This window comes from Ovis aries, chromosome 3, assembly GCF_016772045.2.
Source record: "Ovis aries strain OAR_USU_Benz2616 breed Rambouillet chromosome 3, ARS-UI_Ramb_v3.0, whole genome shotgun sequence".
NCBI classification, from domain to species: domain Eukaryota; kingdom Metazoa; phylum Chordata; class Mammalia; order Artiodactyla; family Bovidae; genus Ovis; species Ovis aries.
The window spans coordinates 218,614,909-218,636,210 of record NC_056056.1 but is presented as its reverse complement, the minus strand read 5'-3'; the positions used below and the strand labels follow the sequence as shown (position 1 = coordinate 218,636,210).

At 45.5% G+C, this 21,302-nt stretch overlaps 1 protein-coding gene across 11 annotated transcripts in view; it reads right to left on the bottom strand.

Annotated features, from left to right (window-relative positions):
• MEI1 (meiotic double-stranded break formation protein 1) overlaps nucleotides 1–21,302 on the bottom strand; it is a 55,545-nt gene that overhangs the window by 8,129 nt on the left and 26,114 nt on the right. For all 11 annotated transcript variants that reach the window (XR_006059488.2, XR_003588943.3, XM_060413595.1 and 8 more), the window contains 8 exons: nucleotides 21,012–21,109; nucleotides 19,163–19,331; nucleotides 16,143–16,290; nucleotides 11,957–12,232; nucleotides 7,473–7,638; nucleotides 4,633–4,737; nucleotides 2,583–2,693; nucleotides 2,151–2,311 (listed from right to left, as the gene is read on the bottom strand). Coding sequence is in view for 9 of the 11 variants with exons in the window: in XM_060413595.1 (XP_060269578.1) it covers nucleotides 2,151–2,311; nucleotides 2,583–2,693; nucleotides 4,633–4,737; nucleotides 7,473–7,638; nucleotides 11,957–12,232; nucleotides 16,143–16,290; nucleotides 19,163–19,331; nucleotides 21,012–21,109 (1,234 nt within the window). In the remaining 2 variants the exon portion in view is untranslated. The remainder of the gene's footprint in view (nucleotides 1–2,150; nucleotides 2,312–2,582; nucleotides 2,694–4,632; nucleotides 4,738–7,472; nucleotides 7,639–11,956; nucleotides 12,233–16,142; nucleotides 16,291–19,162; nucleotides 19,332–21,011; nucleotides 21,110–21,302) is intronic.

Genomic DNA, 21,302 nt, shown 5'->3' with positions numbered 1-21,302 from the left:
AATAACCTGCCACAGTATCTCGCGTACCTTCATACACATACCCAGAAGGACAGAGAAGGCCACACAGGGTCTTGTGAACCTCATCTGGATTCAGGAGCTTGAGGAGGAAAATCAAACCCAGACCTGGAGAACCCTGCTTCTCCCAAATTTCCCCCATCCTCAGAGAGCATCTACACCACGGAGGAACTGATCCCGGCCTTATCTGTAGGTCCGTCTCTATCTCAGCCCATCATCCACCTAACTCAGACCTGGAGTCAGATGGCCCAGATTCAAAATCCTGGCTCTGCCACTTGCCAGCTGAGTGGCTGTGGACAAGTCACTACCCTGCACCTCTCTCAGCCTGTCTTACGTCCTTCACCTGTGAAACAGGAACAGTACCACCAGCTTTCACTCCTGCCAGAGCCATTGTGAAGAACAGCTGAGGATCAGCACTGTGAATGCGCTCTTTGACGTCAAAGCAGTGACCAAACTGAGGGATTAGTTTAGGCAACAGGTTCAAAGCTGTGAGTGTGCTCTGCTCTCCTTACCCAGAACATGAGCTGCCTTAAGGCAGCTTCTCCTCCACTTGGATCTATCACAGTTTTGCACAAAGTAATTCCTCAAAAATGCTTGTTGGCTGGTGGAATTGGCAGGTTCTAGGCAGAAGAACCAACTTGTATAAAGATATTGAGATGCCATACTAATCTGTTAGTAGAGGAAGCTGTGTGCAAGTTCTGTGCTATCTGCTCAATTTTTTGGTAAATCTAAAACTGTCCAAAAAATAACAGCTACTAAAAATCAACCAGAAACAAACAAAACAAGGTATGGAGATGTGAAAGAGCACAGTGAACTGGGAGAAGAGCAAGCACGTGCTCTGAAGAGGAGGGCAGAATGACAGGAAGTAAGGCTGCAGAGGGGCCTAGTAGGAAGGGTCTCAGCAGCCATGAAGAGAAGAGAAAGGTGCTGAAGGAGAGTGGGCAGAGGGGATGTGTGGATAGATGGTGCCGTGGGGATAGAAAGGCAGTGGGAAGGAGAGGCTGGGGCCAGCAGATTGTCAACAGGCCACCTTGGTGGTGAGGATAAATGATCAGGCCTGAGTGAGGGCAGAGGGGAGGACTTGGAGGAGAGGCAATTAGGTGATTGGCTGGGTGTGAGCTGAGGGCCAGGGAAGCACTGATGACATGGTGCAGGCTTCCATCCAGGCAGGTAGCGGGGGTGGGCCCAACAGAGAAAAGCAGGAGAGGCTCCTGTCCCAAGTTGACCCCACTGGAAGCTACCTGAGGATCTGCTATACTGTAGATCTGCCGGTTTACTGAGAGTCTAGAAGCCAAGATTTTAAAACTCACTTCAATTCTATACCAGTGAGTGAGTGTCTGGCATTAGGTTGGCACAGAGCTGGGCACAGTGAGAGGATACCTCAAGGGCTAGGCAATGGTTTACGTCCACCAGGAGTAGCCAGCCTTAGGGGAAACACTCAAAGTGGAGCAGCCCACAGAGGAGCCCATGCAGGGCCCTAGGATGCCAAGGTCAAACAAGGGGGAGGGGCCGAGAGGACAGGAGGTGCGCTGTGGATAAGCCCACGCGCGTCCGTTCCCCGCATCACCTTCTCTAACAGTCACATGACAGCTCCCATGTGTATGGCACGTCACAGCTTAGCACCTACCACTCCAGGATCATGGGTTGGATTCTGCCTTCCTATTCAGCTGGACAATCCACTCCCCACACCCTGCCACTGCGATACCTCGCCACTCTTCAAATACATAAATCATGTCTTGTGCAACTTCAGGCCTGTGCTCATCTCATTCTCTTTGCCTAGCATGCTCTCCCCCTTGCCTGGCACAGAATACTTACCTTTCAAGCCTTTTCTTAAAGATTACAACACAAGTTCCCCAAGTGTGGGGTGTATACAGTATTCATTTTTTATTCCTCTGTTCCTAAAGTACCTCCTGGAATGGAGGTGATCCATGTGTGCTAAATGGATTGATGTAAATCAACCTGACAACAGCCTTGCATGTTACTCTCTTGTAGGCAAGGAAACTGAAGCTCAAAGAGGTAAATACTTCACTAAGGTTACATAGGTAATAAGCCACAGAGCTGAGACCAGAACTCGGATCTTCATCGTTCCTTTGAGCGACACCCATGCCCCAAAGCTACAGGGGTTAGAGACTAACCTGAAGACTGCCTTTGTGCTGCTGGGCAGAGAAGGAGGCAGTGAGAAGCCAGGCGGAGCAGAGGAGCCCGGTCCTGGGAGAGCCCTCCTCAGCCCAGGTCAGGGCCAGCATCTTCTCCAGAAGCTCTATCAGGGCCGTGCTACTCAGAAGCACTGCAGCGGCTGCAGAGGGTTGGGAAGAGCAGGTAGTGCTCAATTAGTACCCAGAAGGTGCCCCACATATGCTCTGTGAATGAACAAAAGGGTCACCTGGAGGCTCCCAGCTTCGTTTCGGAGCCAAAGGTTATCAGAACCAGAAAGGACGTTATGACCATCCATTCCAGCCACACACACACCCTGATTTATTTAAGATGGAAGAACAGGGCAGCAAGAGCCACAGACACTGCCCAGCACCCTCCCTTCCTCTTCACTGTGCCAGCCTGGGCCCCAGTACCTCTTCTCTGACTGCCCAGCGTGGTCTGGTGAAGGCTGCAGTACAGGAAGTTGAAGGAGGGCTGCAGGATGTCCGAGTCAGCGGGGCTGCATGTCCCACACAGCTTGCTCACTGCAAGAGATCAGAGTCCTCGGGAGCCCCAGCACTTAGCACTCACACTTCTTACAGCTAATGGCCCTCAACTGGCTAATTTCAGATGTCAGTCTTAGGGATCAGGAACAAACCTGGTGTCCCTGATGTTACTGCCAATGGAAAGAAGTAGTGACAAACCCCAAAACATGTTCACACTCTCCATAGGAACAACATCAGGCAAGCAGCCCACCGGTGCGTGTACGAACAGACTGCACAAGTTTAGGAGATCAAAAGGCAGCCTCTGACAGCCCTTGTGCCAACCAGACTCCAGGTTGCAGAGTCTGCAGAGGTTACGTAGGCCAACTTGCCACCATCAGCAGAAAGACGATCAAATCTCTGAATTCTTCCAGCAACAGGCACTCACCACCTTCCCAGAGGAGGTCTGTAGCTATCGATGTGCAGTTCCCTAAACTTGCCACATTCTCTCTCTCATACCACCTCCATCTAGCTAACACCTTTCCTCCGATTCAGCAATCAAGATTCAGCTCAAAGGTCACCTCCCTCATGAATTCTCCCTTAATCTCTCAAGGTAAGATTAAACACCTCCTCGTACTCCACCTGCCTCATCAGAGCAGTTACAACACTGTGGGGTAGACATCTACAGAGCACAACCGTTTCCTCCTGGGCATTACCAGTCCTTGCTCCCCTGCCCCTACCATCCTAGATATAAACCTACCTAAGTCTCCATTCACTTTTTTGGCAGCCATATCACACTTGACTTTACATGGCTCATGATCAATCAGACAACCAGGCCCCTCCCAACCACAGCCCCACCCATGAACCACAGTCCTCTACCCTCAATGCTCTCCAATAAAACTATTCAGGGTTATATGTAAACACATACTCATTTCACAAATATGCTTCAGTCTGCTATGTCTCCCTGTTAGAGGCCCTGTTGACAGCTATTTCTGTCACACACAAACCTCCCTCCTGGCTGAGTGCCACCTGATAAGATAGGCAGGCAATGACCAGCACCAGGCCAGGCTGGACACTGATCTTCTCATGAGGAGATCTGGGCTCCAGGCAGGGAAAAACCATACTACCCTGTGGCCAGAGGACACGACACTCCACAGGGACTGGAGACACACCTTTTTTCCTAATAATTTCAAGCTTTCCTCAACAAATCTTCCTGAGGGTGCTGCCTATGAACTGGTGGCTGCATCAGTGAGCAGTAAAAGATCCTAATAAGGTTTGGGGTATGGGGAGAGGAAAGGCCTAGAGATCTGTGAACTGGATCATCAGATCCTGAGTCAGCTGAAGGGTGAGGTGGAGAACAGCTTGTGCCAGGAAAAATAAAGGATACATAGACAGTACCCACTGAAGGCCTACTCTGTGCCAAGTACCTTGTGGCATTCTACACTTAAAGTTACTTCTTACATCAACCCTAAATCAGTACACACTGTTATCTTACTTATGAGGAACCAAAGGCTCACAAAGGCTAGAGGCTGCCCAAGGTTCCATAACTAGTGACTAAGCTGAGAACAAAATCAGGCCTTCTTGATTCTGGAGCTTGTCACAGTGACTTGTTTTGGTTTTTGTTTTCCAAACATCCCCAGAGGATGAGCAGAAGATCTGGAGGGTCCTTTATCAAGAAGCCCATAGGCGATCAGCCAGTCAGAGAACTGTGCGTGAGTTGATCACATACCCTGCTACCCTCCTCCCTCACGTTGCCTTTAAAAATGCTTTGTTGAAATCCTTCAAGGAGTCTGGGTTTGTCGGGGGCATGAGTCCCCATTCTTGCATGGCCCTGCAATAAACCTCTCTCTGCTCAAAAAAGAGAGAGAAGCCCACAGGAATAGACTGACCCACCAGCTTCTTCCAAAAGGTGAAAGGGTGGAGGAAAGGAGCAAGGCCAGTGCTATGAGGGTCGACCCACAGCCCACCCAGCCCTGAGCCCTCAGGCACTGTTCCAGAGCACCTTGGTGAAGCAGGTTCATGGCCATGCTGTCCAGTTCTTGCTCTGACTCATTCCTCAGCTGCACTAAGGAGAGAAGGTTCAACAGCAAAGGCAGGTTCCCAGAGGCTGTTAGGAACAAGGAGAGCTGGTCAGGGGCAATGACAGACAGATCACCACCACCACCCAACCAGCAGTAAATAGTTCATTGGGATTTACCCCTATTTCCTGTCTTCTTTATTTGGAAGAGGGGCAACTGACAGACTGAGTGCCAACTCTGGGTTGGGTAAGAGAATTCATTATTTCACTTAATCCTCTTTAAAATCATGGGAAGCAGGGACTGTCATTTCTATTTTACAGTTAAAAAAACTGAGGCCCAAAGAGGCTAAATGACATCTCCCAGGTCTCACGGCCACTGGCAGGGCCAGGACTTGAACCCAAATCTGAATCCAAGGTTCAAAGTCTTTCCACTATGGGTTTCCAAGAAATCTCATGATTCTTAAACGCTATTAACACTTAGCTGTGGCTTCTCCTTCCCTGAAAAGGAAGGATTCAGCTCCTCCAGATCCCCTTAACAGAAGATATTAAGAAGAGGTGGCACAGAGAAGAGAATACACAGAAGAACTATACATCAAGATCTTTACGACCCAGATAATCACGATCGTGTGATCGCTCATCTAGAGCCAGACATCTTGGAATGTGAAGTCAAGTGGGCCTTAGGAAGCATCACAATGAACAAAGCTAGTGGAGGTGATGGAATTCCAGTTGAGCTATTTCAAATCCTAAAAGATCATGCTGTGAAAGTGCTGCACTCAATATGTCAGCACATTTGGAAAACTCAGCAGTGGTCACAGGACAGGAAAAGGTCAGTTTTCATTCCAATCCCAAAGAAAGGCAATGCCAAAGAATGCTCAAACTATCGCACAATTGCATTCATCTCACACACTAATGAAGTAATGTTCAAAATTCTCCAAGCCAGGCTTTAGCAATACGTGAACTTCCAGATGTTCAAGCTGGTTTTAGAAAAGCCAGAGGAACCAGAGATCAAATAGCCAACATCTGCTGGATCACTGAAAAAGCAAGAACGTTCCAGAAAAACATCTATTTCTGCTTTACTGACTATGCCAAAGCCTTTGACTGTGTGAATCAAAATAAACTGTGGAAAATTCTTCAAGAGATGGGCATACCAGACCACCTGACCTGCCTCTTGAGAAACCTGTATGCAGGTCAGGAAGCAACAGTTCGAACTGGACATGGAACAACGGACTGGTTCCAAATAGGAAAAGGAGTGTGTCAAGGCTGTATATTGTCACCCTGCTTATTTAACTTATATGCAGAGTATATCATGAGAAACACTGGGCTGGAAGAAGCACAAGCTGGAATCAAGATTGCCGGGAGAAATATCAATAACCTCAGATATGCAGATGACACCAATCTTATGGCAGAAAGTGAAGAACTAAAGAGCCTCTTGATGAAAGTGAAAGAGGAGACTGAAAAAAATTGGCTTAAAGTTCAACATTCAGAAAACTAAGATCATGGCATCTGGTCCCATCACTTCATGGCAAATAGATGGGGAAACAGTAGCTGACTTTACTTTTTTGGGCTCCAAAATCACTGCAGATGGTGACTGCAGCCATGAAATTAAAAGACGCTTAATCCTTGGAAGGAAAGTTATGACCAACCTAGACAGCATATTAAAAAGCAGAGACATTACTTTGTCAACAAAAGTCCACCTAGTCAAGGCTATGGTTTTTCCAGTTGTCATATGGATGTGAGAGTTGGACTATAAATAAAGCTGGGTGCAGAAGAATTGATGCTTTTGAACTGTGGTGTTGGAGAAGGCTCTTGAGAGTCCCTTGGACTTCAAAGAGATCCAACCAGTCCATCCTAAAGGAGATGAGTCCTGGGTGTTCATTGGAAGGACTGATGTTGAAGCTGAAAATCCAACGCCTCATTGGGCCACCTGACGCGAAGAGCTGAGTCATTTGGAAAAGATCCTGATGCTGGGAAAGATTGAGGACAGGAGGAGAAGGGGACAACAGAGGATGAGATGGTTGGATGGCATCACCAACTCAACAGACATGAGTTTGGGTAAACTCCAGGAGTTGGTGATCGACAGGGAGGCCTGGCGTGCTGCGGTTCATGGGGTCGCAAAGAGCGGACATGACTGAGCGACTGAACTGAACTGAATTGAGATCCCCTTAAACATGCCTCCAAACCCCCGTCCTCAATAGAACTGGACCAAGTGAGCCATAGTTCTCCACCCACTTCTTCTTAATTGCTTGAAAATTTTAAAGTTCAGCTCTCTAAGAGTAGGAAAAAAACAGACTAATCCTAGCCTTTCACACTATACCAAATATCAAGCTTCTGTGACTCCAGGGAGTCCCATTCTAGATTTGGAAACCATCCTTTTAGATCTCACCAGGAGCTCCAATCCATCACAGATCCACCCCCTCCCTTGCCCCTGCTGGCTGTTGCTGCCTCCCTCACCTCCCCAACATTCACCGCTTCTTTCTTCCCAACTGGGGGCTGCCATTCTTGTGACAAATAGCTCTGAGCACATGCTGTGCAGGGTGGGGATAGGCATGCATGCATCAAACACACCCACCCATGCATACATGAAACATAAGCACACTCAAACCACAGACACACACACATACACACACACAAGTACGTTGAACACCCACTCTCCCACAAGAGAAGGAGATAAAAGTTTCTCGCTTGATGCCCCACTGGCCTGACTTTTCTTTTGCAGAGAAAACTCTGATTCTCTCTCCCAGAGCAGATCTCATCACAGTAGAGATGCCCACTCCTGAGTGACCTTCCTTCAGGTCTAAACATGCCTCCAGCAGCTACAGGCTGACCTCCTGAGGGGGAGGACCCATGCTCCATCAGCAGATGCTGTAGGATCATCAGGAAGTGGCCTCGGATGAGACCGCCCACTTGGACATCTTCATTCCTCCTCAGAAAGGTCTTCAGTACGATCAGTACCCTGCGGGCTATGTCCACGGGACTGGAACAAATGAGGTCCTGAGCAGGAGAGAAGGAAGCCAGAGCTGAGAGGGCATTATAGCTGGGTACAGTTGAGCAGTGAAGAGGGGCTGGAGAAGAGCCCCAAATGATGCTGTCACAGAACTGGGGAAGGAAGCACTCACTCAGGACCTACCATGCATCATCCTGTCAAACAAGTCCATCCTAAACGGGAAAAAACAGGCTCAGAGAGACTGTGTGATGTGCCAAAGCTCACACAAACTAGTAAGTGGCAGTTAGGATCTGAATCCCTGGTGGCTCAGATGGTAAAGAATCTGCCTACAATACAGAAGACCCTGGGTCAGGAAGATCCCCTGGAGAGGGAATGGCTACCCACTTCAGTATCATTGCCTGGAGAACCCCATGGACAGAGGAGCTTGACAGGCTACAGTCCCAAGGGTAGGACTTGGATCACAAAGAATCAGACAGGACTGAGTGACTAACACACTCCCAACTCCAAGCCCAGAGCTCTTTCTACTTTCCAGGATGCCCCTCTCTTGCACATGGAAGTACAAGGGCCAGGAAGAGGTTATTTCAGAAGCAGGGACCTGAGTGTGCCTTAAGGGAGAAGGGGGTGGGGGTGGAGATGTCACAGGGCAAGGACAGGATGGGTTAGGACAGATTCAGGACACAGGAAGAGAAGCAAGGACCAGATCAGGCCCTGTCTCCACCATGGCATCTGGCTATTTCTGCCCCAAGGAGTAAAGGCCTTGGTTTCAGAAGGCTGGAAAGAACATTGCTTTTTATTTGCTTTCAGAGTTAATAAGTATATGTTAAAGGGGAAGTCAGCAGAAGCTACACCAGAGACTATCCCATTGAGAGTTGCTGGCATCTGCCAGCTCAAACAGGCCAATTCCTTTGGACAAGGCGGGGGGGGGGGGAGGTGCTGGGTGCCACGAAACCAGTGTCACACACAGACTCCTAGCTCCTGACACACAGAACCATGATTCCAGGCAACTGGCCAGACAAGCCCAGATGTGCTGGTCACTGGGTAGCACAGGGGCGTCTGTGCTTAGTTCTCTAAAAACCCCCACAGCTGCCAGAGAAACAACTATAATACTGACGAAATAATTCATATTTTATGGCACAATGAGAAACATTTGAACATACAATTTTCTTTGCTAGCTTGGGCCTCTTCCTCCCCTTTTATAGTGTATTGTGCATCTGAATTAACCAGACCTCCTTAGGAGATAACATTCTTTCTCAATCTCATCAAGGGTCACAACTCGTAAGTCTTTAGGGGATAACTTCCTTCCTAACTCTGCAAGGGACCATGATGACCTGTGATCCACTACTACCTTTGTATGTATACATTTAAATTGTGTAAACGATCAATAATATGTCATTTAACCATTTGTCTCAAAAACTTAAATCACTGTGCCCTGACCTCTTATGGGCAGAACAGTCCTCAGAGCTTTTTATTTTACTTTCTTAATTTATTTTTTTGGCCACACCACATGGTTTGCAAGATCTTAGTTCCTGGACCCGGCATGGAACCTGTGCTCCCTATAGCAGAAGCACTGAGTCCTAACTACTGGACTGCCAGGGAATTCCCCTCAGAGATTTCTGAAAGACTGTCTACCAGGTTATAATTCTCAGGTTGGCTCAAATAAATTTGCCATTTCCTTCTGAGATAGACTGTTGATTAATTTTTATTGACAACATCAATAGCAATCACTCAATCAGGACCTAATAATGTCAAGTATTGTTCTGTGTTTAAACTGTAGTTACATGCTTGTTTATACATTATCTGTATCTTCATGATAATTTTTCCTAGTAGGTGTTACTCCAGTTATTCAAATCAGCAAACTGAGGCAGATTAACTAGTTTGCCTGTCAAGAAAGCAGGGGCATTATAAATTCTATAGCCACTATGATTTAAGGAAGGGCAGGGATGAGGTTGACTTCATCTTTGTTACCTTATAGGGACTTGGTTGGGAAGATCCCCTGGAATAGGAAACGGCAACCCACTCCAGTATTATTGCCTAGAAAATTCCATGGACAGAGGAGCTTGTTGGGCTACAGTCCATGGGGTTGCAAAGAGTTGGACGCAGCACTTACAGACACATACACACAGAGACTCAGAAAACATCTTTGGCAGGAGAGGCTCTCAGAATAAAAAGGCTAAAGGGAATCTCAGTTCATTTCCATCAACCGTTTTACTTTATAGAGTGTGAGGCTGAAGCCAGATGAGGTGTGATTTGTCTGAGGTCACAGGACCCACAGCCAAACTAGTTTCCTAGTTCTGCTCCTTCACCAGCACACGGCTGCCTGACTGCCAAAGCCGGTCTCTTAGAAACATAAGTTAGTGAATGTTCAAAGTGCCAAACGAAGGGGGCACTGTGATGAATGCCAGGGGAAGGGGTGCACCCCACCCGTAGGGTCAGTGAGGAGGCTCTGGGTGGAGCATGGCCCCCTCTGAAGCCTCTCCTGTCCAGAGTCGTCCAGAACTCTGGGACTGGGCCGACCAGAGAGACATGGCCCAAGCAGGGAACAAACAGAGCTTCTATGACATCACTGTTTTTTACATATAAACAACCCACGTGAAAGACCACCCGTTGGTAAGAGTAGCAATTAACAGCTTTGTTTTCAGCTGTTAATTACCCATATCAGAAACAGAAATTGTACCAACACTTATTTTTAGACTCTTTCCCCTCCTGCAGCTAGAAGCTGGGAAGCAATGGTAGGAATTATACACATGAACAAACAACAAAGTTGTTCCTTGCTCTTCTTTCTTAACTCTGATGTTTCTAGGATCTAATTTAGTAAAAACTCATTATTTAGGCTCCGGTCATGGCCATGACCTTTGTTAGCTATATGACCTTCAGAATTCAGTAAGTCTTCCTTTTTTAAAAAACTGTTTATTTATTTGGCTGTATCATGTCTTTGTTGTGGCTTAGTTGTCAGGTGGAATGTGGGATTTTAGTTGCTCAAGTAGGGTTCAAACCTGCATCCCTTGCATTGGAAGGCAGATTCTTAACTAATGTACTACAAGGGAAGGCCCTCAATAAGCCCTTCTGAGATTAAGATTCTTTATCTGGTTCAGAGTCAGTAAGGAATCAGTGAATGATAGTCTACCTTGTACAGCATACCATGAGTGCTCCTATGTATTCTTTCATTTATCCCCATGTTATCTCCATTTTAGACATAAGGAAACCAAAGCTCAGAGAAGACTTCTTTCAGTTGTTAGGGGTTTGTTGTATCTGAGTCCCTCACTGGCCCATGGGCCAGGAACTAGGTCTAATTCTTCCCTGTGCTCAAACAAACAGCTCTCCCATTAGGTGAAACCCTAAGTCAGGGTTGGTTTCCCTCTTGTCCTGAGATTTAGCTCAGTTTACTGGAAAAAACAATACGGAATCAAAATTTGGGTTTTAATCTTAGCTCTTGTGACCTTGGGCAAATCTCTCTAAAACTATTTCTTATTCTGTTTAAAAAGAAAAAAATAAGATACTATGATTAGTATCGTCCTCAGAAGATCTGAATTTTTTCTTTTTTGAAAGACTTAGATCTATTCAGATCCCTAACTCAACAGGTCAGCAAAGGTTTATAAATACTTATGTGTGAGGAACTGACCCTGAATACTTTATCTGGCAAAGAAAATCCAGCATCTTAGCTCTGTCCATTGCTACTCTGTGTCCCATCTTGTTTTCTTTCCTTATGCACTAATGGTTTTTAACCCGTTCCTTATTCCCTTTTCTTCCTCATCCAAGGAAGAATTTGAGCCAAAGCATGAATGTGGGCCCTATCAAATCAACTGCATACAAGCAGCTTCCTTATCTAACTGATGAACCTGACAAATTATAGGAATGTCTTACTTCACACAAAAAAATCACTGGAATATGCAATAAACTCCTGATTAAAAAAAATTCTGGGTATGCCCAAAGAAGAGTGTTGCACATGTAACATTATCTTGAGAGTTATGACAGGAAAGAGGCTGAGTCCCTTTGCCAATCAGACATCTGCCACTACATGCCCCAAGGGGTCCCCTGTGACATCAAACCCTTGCTAACAGAATATACTTAAGACAGGGAGGCGAGAGGGAATGGTGACAAAGGTCAGCATTTCAGAGGTATATCCCCTGAGGGTTAGAGGGGCACGTATCTCTCAGTGAGCAGACATCCATCAGACTTAGGAAAGGGTAAGGATTTACCAGGCACCTGCCAGCTGAAAAGACCTCCTACTAGCATGGAAACACTGATAAGTCCAGAGGTGGGTAGAAGCAGCTGTGAGTGCCTCCTGACCTCAGGAAACCAGCTCAGGAAACCAGAGAGAGAGGGCCCACCACCTCTGACTGTAAAAATGAGCAAGTGGTCACCTACTAGCAAAATGAGTAGGATGCTGGGGCTGCTCCTGAGTATGTGAAACAGGGCTGCTACGCTGGCGGGAAGGGTGGGCTGCCCAGCAGACGGGACACCGTCCAGCTCCTCACAGCTGCTCTCTTCCCAGGAGAACCAAAGTTCCAGGACACGGTGCCCAAACCTCCTCATCAGCTCTGGATGCAGCAGGAATAACCTGAGCAGGAGCGGATGGTGGGTGTAGACTCGGTGCAGGTCTGGGGTGTCCTCTAGGAATTTTCTGATGGCGCCAACCACAGCCTGGAGGCAAAGAATAAAGAGGCTAAATACACCTTGCAGAGGCCCCAAGAGACTCCAATCCCCAACAAATAGAGACAGCCAAGATGTAACTGGGAAAAAATGTACTGGCTTCTCAGGGTCCAGGTTATTTTCACTGGCACCCTCCAGCAAAAAAAGCATCCTCACTGTGCTTACCTTGTAACAGTGGCCCTCAACTCGGGGTGATTTCACTCCCCAAGGGACAGTAAAAATGTCTCGACTGTCTAGATTGTTGATTGTCTTGATTGGGGGAGTGCTAGTGGCATCTAGTGTGAGAGAGCAGGAATCCTGCTAAATATCCTGCAATGTACCAAACAGCCTCCCACAGAAAAGACTGTGCAAAATGTCACCAGTGCTGTGGCTGAGAAACCCCCACTCCATAATGACACTTAGCACAGTGTGCCACAACTGTCAGCGTGTATGTGTCTACCTACCACACTAGACTTCAGCTGTCTGAGGGCAGGGACTGCGGCAGATTAATTTGTGCCCTGGCACAAGGCCTGGCACAGAGACAGCAAAGAGGAGGTGTGTTAAACCATTTATTAAACCTCTCTCTTCCAAAATAACTCAAAATAATATACACATATAAGAAAGCTCAAATTCCTGAGCACGTTACTCTCATGATTTTACGCTTCATAGTTTTAACTCTTCACTTGGGTCTTTCATCCGTTTTGAGTTCATTTCTGTGTATGATATGAGCTAAGGGTCGAGCTCCGTTCTGTTGCATGTAGATATGCAACTGATTCCAACACTATTTATTTACTTATTTTTTTAATTTTTATTTTTACTTTATTTTACTTTACAATACTGTATTGGTTTTGCCATACATTGACATGAATCCACCATGGGTGTACATGCCTTCCCAAACATGAATCCCCCTTCCACCTCCCTCCCCATAACATCTCTCTGGGTCATCCCTGTGCACCAGCCCAAAGCATGCTGTATCCTGCATCGGACATAGATTGGCGATTCATTTCTTACCATTTATTAAAAAGGCAGTTTTTCCTTTGCTGAATTGTCTTTGTTGTTCTTATAAAAAATATACGGGTTTATTTTCGGGGTTTTTGTTTGTTTTCATTTTTGACCTGAGGGACCTTAATTCTCCCACTAGGGATGGAACCCAGGTCCCGACAGTGAATGTGCTGAGTTCTAACCACTGAACAGACAGGGAATTCCCTATGGGTTTATTTTTGGACTCTCAACTCTATTCGGTTGATCTGGATGTCTCTCCTAGACATATTTAGAACCACACTATCTTGATTACTCTATCTTTGTAGTAAGTTTGAAATGAAGAAGTGTGAGTCCTCCAAACCTGATCTTCTTTTTCAAAATTATTTTGGCTATTTTGGGTCCCTTGCATTTCCAAATAAATTTTCGGATCAGCTCATCCATTTTGAGACAAGAAAAGAAAAACAAGGCAACTAGAATTTTGATGAAGCTTATGTTGAATCTATAGAACAATTTGAGGAGTATTGCCATTTAAACACTATTAAGTCTTTTTTCCTAGTTTTCAGTTCAGTTCAGTCGCTCAGTCTTGTCTGACTCTTTGAGACTTCATGAATTGCAGCACACCAGGCCTCCCTGTCCATCACCAACTCCTGGAGTTTACCCAAACTCATGTTCATCGAGTCAGTGATGCCATCCAGCCATCTCATCCTCTGTCGTCCCCTTCTCCTCCTGCCCCCAATCCCTCCCAGCATCAGAGTCTTTTCCAATGAGTCAATTCTTCGCATGAGGTGGCCAAAGTATTGGAGTTTCAGCCCCAGCATCAGTCCTTTCAAAGAAGACCCAGGACTGATCTCCTTCAGAATGGACTGGTTGGATCTCCTTGCAGTCCAAGGAACTCTCAAGAGCCTTCTCCAACACCACAGTTCAAAAGCATCAATTCTTCAGTGCTCAGCTTTCTTCACAGTCCAACTCTCACATCCATACATGACTACTATAAAAACCATAGTCTTGACTAGACGGACCTTTGTTGGCAAAGTAATGTCTCTGCTTTTCATATGCTGGTCATAACTTTCCTTCCAAGGAGTAAGCGTCTTTTAATTTCATGGCTGCAGTCACCATCTGCAGTGATTTTGGAGCCCCCAAAAATAAAGTCTGACACTGTTTCCACTGTTTCCCCATCTACTTCCCATGAAGATGCCATGATCTTCATTTTCTGAATGTTGAGCTTTAAGCCAACTTTTTCACTCTCCTCTTTCACTTTCATCAAGAGGCTTTTAGTTCCTCTTCACTTTCTGCCATAAGGGTGGTGTCATCTGCATATCTGAGGCTATTGATATTTCTCCCGGCAATCTTGATTCCAGCTTGTGCTTCTTCCAGCCCAGCGTTTCTCATGATGTACTCTGCATATAAGTTAAATAAGCAGGGTGACAATATACAGCCTTGACGTACTCCGTTTCCTATTTGGAACCAGTCTGTTGCTCCATGTTCAGTTCTAACTGTTGCTTCCTGATCTGCATATAGGTTTCTCAAGAGGCAGGTTAGGTGGTCTGGTATTCCCATCTCTTTCAGAATTTTCCACAGCTAATTGTGATCCACACAGTCAAAAGCTTTGGCATAGTCAATAAAGCAGAAATAGATGTTTTTCTGGAACTCTCTTGCTTTTTCCATGATCCAGCGGATGTTGGCAATTTGATCTCTGGTTCTTCTGCCTTTTCTAAAATCAGCTTGGACATCAGGAAGTTCACGGTTCATGTATTGCTGAAGCCTGGCTTGGAGAATTTTGAGCATTACTTTACTAGCATGTGAGATGAGTGCAATTGTGCGGTAGTTTGAGCATTCTTTGGCATTGCCTTTCTTTGGGATTGGAATGAAAACTGACCTTTTACAGTCCTATGGCCACTGCTGAGTTTTCCAAATTTGCTGGCATATTGAGTGCAGCACTTTCACAGCATCATCTTTAAGGATTTGAAATAGTTCAACTGGAATTCCATCACCTTCACTAGCTTTGTTCGTAGTGATGCTTTCTAAGGCCCACTTGACTTCACATTCCAGGATTGAGACATAATTAACATATAACACTGCATAAGATTAAGGTTTCCCTGATAGCTCAGGTATGGGCTTCCCTTGTGGCTCAGCTGGTAAAGAATCCTGCAATGCACAAGACCTGGGTTCGATCCCTGAGTTGGAAAGATCCCCTGGAGAAGGGAACAGCTACCCACTCCAGAATTCCAGCCTGGAGAATTCCATGGACTGTACAGTCCAGTCACAAAGAGTCGGACACGACTGAGGGACTTTGAAGTTTAAGAGATACAACATAATCATCTGATAAATGTATATATTGTGAAATGATTGCTCCAGCCTTAAGAGTTTATAAAGAAGCTGGAGGGAGAAAACCTGTAACAAATAACCTCATCAAAGTAATCCAAGACCAGCCTGGCTAACAATGATGTAGGTCCCAGCAATACATCTTGTTTCATAAACTCTTATCTGTAGACATCTCATACCTTTTTCCTCCTGCACAAACCAGAAGTGGTACTAAGAAAACAGCCTTTAACCTAATTCACCTTTATAACTTAGGTTAATTAGGACCTAATTAACTTAGGTCCACAGCGTGCAGGATCCTTCCTCTCTGACTAGGGATCAAACCCATGCCCCCTGCAGTGGAAGCATGGAGTCTTGACCACTGGACTTTGAGGGAAATCCTTAAGTCTTGATTTTCTTATCAATAAAATGAAAATAGTAACCTCTGCCTCCCAGAACTGTTGAGAGAACTGGGTAGTTACACGAGCTCTGTATGTGTCAGCGCTGTCTCCCTCTAGTCCCCTAACACACCCTATCTCTCTGTCGCCCAACATCTCTATACATAAACCAAACAGTCTTCCAAGGAACCATAATAAAGAGGAGCAGGAGAAGGAGGAAAAGCCTCAGGAGTTTTGGTCCATACCTCATCTAAGGTACCATCTTTGTCCTGGCAGGTTGCAAGCAGACAGACAGAAGCTCTGAAGACCAGGAGTGGAGGGCGTTCACCCTGGTCCTGCAGAGATAGGAGGAAGCTTTGCACAGCCATGAATAACTTCGTCTTTGAGACAAACCTGTCAACCAAGGACAGTCTGAGTGAAAAAGGCAGAGATGGCTGTCCGGCCTTGCCACAGCCTCCCTCTGCCCTTCTGTCCCAGCATGTCCACAGCCTAATGACATCTTGCACAAAGAGGGTGCTGTACATACTTAACAAAGCACTGTCACACATGCACAGCACGCAGTTCTCTGCTTTGTGCAAGGATCTGTTAGAGGACAGAGGCTCCTCACTCACACCTAGAAGGTAAAGCATCAGGCAGCTGGACAGCAGTGTTAAAAAGAAGGGTGCTACTTTGGGGTTTCAGGAGGCCCTGCTTTGACAGCCAGTTCACCCTTCTCTTCTCATATTTATCACTAAACATTTGTGTGTTCAATGGGCTCGTTTCTGGGGAAGGGAGACTTCTACACTTGTACATGCAAGGAAGATGTGGATGAGGAGACCAACTTCACTACATGTCCTTTTATGCTTTTTAAATTTTCTACCATGGGTATGTCTCACCTATCAGATTAAGACTCTGATAAACATTTTAAAATAGGTAATATTAAATGCAATGTGGTATCCTGGATTGTATCCTAGAACAGAAAAGGGACAGTACAGGAAAACTGGTGAAATCTGAATCAAGTTTAGTTAATAGTATTGTACCACCATACATATGGTCAAATGATTTTTAACAAGGGTGCCAACACCATTCAGTGGGGAAAGGACAGTCTTTTCAACAAATGGCCCTGGGAAAACTGGATTTCCACATGCAAAAGAATAAAGTTGGAATCTTACCTAACATGATAGAAAAAAATTAACTCCAAATAGAAACACACTTAAATGAAAGACTTAAACCTATAAAAAAAATTTTGGAACAAAACATAAGGCAAAAGTTTCATGACATTGAATTTGGCAATGAATTATTGGTTATGACACCAAAAACACAGGGAATAAAAGAAAAAAATAAACTGGACTTTATGAAAGTTTTAAGTTTGTGCATCCAAAACCACTATCAACAGAGTAAAAAGGCAACCCACAGAATGGTAGAAATTATTTGCAAATCTAATAAAGAACTAATATCCAGAATATATAGATAACTCCTAAAACTCAACAACAAAAACATTCAAACAATCTGAATCAAAACTAGACACAAGATTTGAATAGACATTTCTCCAAAGAAGATATACAAATGGCCAACAAGCACATGAAAATATGCTCAACAACAAATGACAACAGAAAATATAGACAAATTTCATCCCCCCAAATTTAATTAGATTTAATAAAAATTTAAATTAAAAGGCACTTGCTCCTTGGAAGAAAAGCTATGACAAAACTAGACAATATATTACAAAGCAGAGACATTACTTTGCCAACAAAGGTCTGTATAATCAAAGCTATGGTTTTTCCAGTAGTCATGTACGATTTCAAGAGTTGGACCATGAAGAAGTCTGAGTGCCAGAGAACTGATGCTTTTGAACTGTGGTGTTAGAGAAGACTCTTGAGAGTCCCTTGGACTGAAAGGAGATCAAACCAGTCAATCCTAAAGGAAATCAGCCTTGATCACTGGAACGACTGATGCTGAAGTTGAAGCTCCAGTACTTTGGGTGCCTGATGTGAAGAACTGACTCATTGGAAAAGACCCTGATGCTGGGAAAGATTGAAGGCAGGAGAGGGGATGACAGAGGATAAGATGGTTGGATGGCATCACCAACTCGATGGACATGAGTTTGAGCAAGCTCCAGGATTTCGTGATGGACAGGGAAGCCTAGGGTGCTGCAGTCCATGAGGTCAAAAAGAGTCAGACATGACTGAGCAGCCGAACTGAACAGAATCAAAACCACAATGCAAACACCACTTCATAACCACTAGGATGGCTATAATCAAAAAGATGGACAAGTCTTGACAAGGATATGGAGAAACCAGAACCCTTGCTCGAACATTGCTGGCAGGGCTGTAGCTCCTCTGGAAAACAGTTCACAAGTTCCTCAAAATGTTACCCATAGTATTACCATATGACTCCTCAATTCTAAATGTGGTGTATACAGAAAAGGAATAGAAAACAAGTACTCAAACAAACACATGTACACACATATTCACAGCATTACTATTCACAATAGCCAAAAGGTGGAAACAGCCCAAATGCCCATCAATGAATGAAGGAATAAACAAACTGTGGTGTATACACATAATGGTATTCAGCCATGAAAAAGAATGAAGTACCAATGCCTGCTGCAAACATTATGCTTACTGGATGAATCTTGAAAACATTATGCTCAGTGGAGGAGCAGGTGCAAAAGATCACATACATATGACCACATCTACCAGAAATGTTCAGAATAGATAAGTCCACAGAGACAGAATGCAGAATGCTAGTTGCCAGAAGCTTAGGAGAAGGAAAGGGGAGTGACTGCTTAAAGGATAAGAGGCTTTACTTTGGAGTCATGGAAATGTTTTGGAACTAGACAGAGACGGTTTGCACAACACTGTGAATATACTCAGTGCCACTGAGTTGTCCTCTTTAAAATGGTTAACTTAGCTATATAAACTTTACCTCAATAATTTTTTAAAAGCTTAATGAAAAATAGTACTTTGATTTTAAATTTTAATAAATTGTATAGTAATTCTTAAAACCAAAGTAAACTACTATTTTTTTGGTGCATAAACAACACCCTCAGGGATATCAAGGAATTCTCATCAGCATTCAAGGCTCTGTCCTTCACTCCTGAGACTACCTATCTCTCCAAACTGTGAGCCCCTCAGGAATACACGCCATTTCTCACTTATCTCCATTTCCCCGGTGCTCAGCACCAGACCTGGAGAGGATGCCTCTGTAAATAGTTATTGAACTGAACCTGGCTACAGATGTAGCTTCCAGAACTAACTGTCAGTCGCCAGCTCTGAGCACTGACCTGTCCTCGTGAATGTAGGCCAGGTAGAAGAGGAGCAGGATGCAGTACTGTCTCTGGCGAGCAGCTTCCTCCACGTACTGGCGATCCGACAGGAGAGCAAGGCTTTCAGGGCCCCTGCTGCTTATCTGGGGCAGCCCGTGCTGCAGGAGCTCAGACACTGCAGAGAGCTCTGGGGAGGAAACAGGCCGGAGAAAATCACACAAAGGACAGAGGAGAGCAGGTAATGGTCACATGCGTGTCTGTACATACAGAGTACTGCACAGGACACAAGGACACACACAGGACAAAAGGCAATCAGCCTCTTCTCCCTCTCTTAGTCTCTCAGGAAAGACTGAAGGTAACATGTGGAAGGACTCGGATACATTCGTCTACTTGACAATGTCCGCTGAGTGGCTATTCTAGGCCAGGCTATGACACATGGGCCCTACCTCCTGTAGCTGGCAGCTGGTGGGAAAAAAATAGATAATGAGACAGATAATTGCAGGACATATGATCAGTGCCATGTTCAAGTGTGGAAGAGAGAGTGACTCATGCCACCTGTGATGGGGAGGGCAAGCTCAAAGAGGAGGGAACCGTGAAGGGTAAACAGAAATCAGGCAGAGAAAGGAGAGAAGAGGCTTGCCAAGCCAGGAAGCAAGGTGTTCAGCAGCCTGGAGGCATAAGAGGACATCATGTTTAGCGGGCAGCAAGGAGCTCACTGTGACTGGACCATCAGTGAAAAGATGTGGAGTGCCAAGGGTTTAGGAACTGGGTGATGTAATTTGTAGGTAGGCTGGGAAAGACCTTGAACGAGGAGTAGAGAATGTGGATTTTAACCTGAGAGCAGATTCCTGCATTTCTCATGAAACCTCTGTTTCTTACAAGAAAGAACATTTGAATACCAAAAGAATATGAAAGAAAAGGACCTCAGAGCTTAAGTTTCAAATAAACTCAACTTCATGGAAAATTCACTACATTACCCTTACTTTCCAAATTTCACCACAGGCAGACCAGAGGAAATTCCACCACTGTCAAACAATGCCTGATAGACTGCTGATTGGAGATGACTGCTGAAGGCCAGGGGAGTTGAGATGTTGACGTGGGGAGTTGAGACGTTGACTTGGATTTTTGGATAGACCCTCCAGCAGGTGGTGAAGACCGGTTGGAGGATGAGAAACTGAAAGCAGGGGGCCAAGATAAAGGTCACATGAAAGGGCCCACCCTGCCGATGCAATGGGCCTACAGGCAAGTAGAGAGTGAGATGGAATGTGCCACTGAGATGTGGCAGCAATCAGGTCAGGTTTCCTAATTCTAAGTTTATTGCTTTTTCCACCAAAGCACACTATGATCATTGTGATCATAACAAAATTAATATCCTTGAGCCTCGCACACCCACCTGCCCTTTCTCCTGAAATGTAAAAGAAAGATGCAGTCTGCATGTAAGTAAGGTTGGCTGCTCTTCCTGGTGCTCTGAGATACGACAAGATATCTGGGTCTCAGGGTCTGAGGAGGCAGAAGTGGGGCTCCCCCTATTCAGACAAGAGAGAGAACTGGCCAGAAGCAGGGGACTGGTGCTGGGAAGCACAAGAGGCTGCTGTGACGTGGCTGCCACCAGGGCAGAAGTCATCACGCTATTCTCTGTGCAGGCCAGACCACACCTGGACAGGCAGAGAGCTGATCTATTACCTCACCTCCCTCCCTAGGAAGCAGCTTATAGTTCCGTCGTTCCAGGATTCCATGGTTCTTCTGGGTAGCTTTAGGCAAAGATTTCTTATTACTGTACTGACTTATGACTCAGCCAATCAGCAAGACATCCAGACACTAAGACACCACCATGGACCTCGTGAGTGGTCAAACTACAGCATCTTACCTTCTTGGGAAGGTGGTCCTGTCTTCTCTGGAGCTGAGAGGAGGCTGATGCACATGTAGTACAGGAAACTGGAACACACCTGGTTCAGGGCTGAGTGACTTAGTGAGAGGAAAGGAAGACAGAACAAGAGAGAGGACATTGCTACTCTGGCTGGGACAGCATTATCTCTGCCAGGTACTGAGGCACCACTGCTTTGTACCAGAGCCCAAGGAAATTCTAACCATGGCCCTGGTAGAGAAGGTTGAAGGTCTAGAGGTGGCTGTGAAAAGTAAATATGGAACCTGCTGCCCA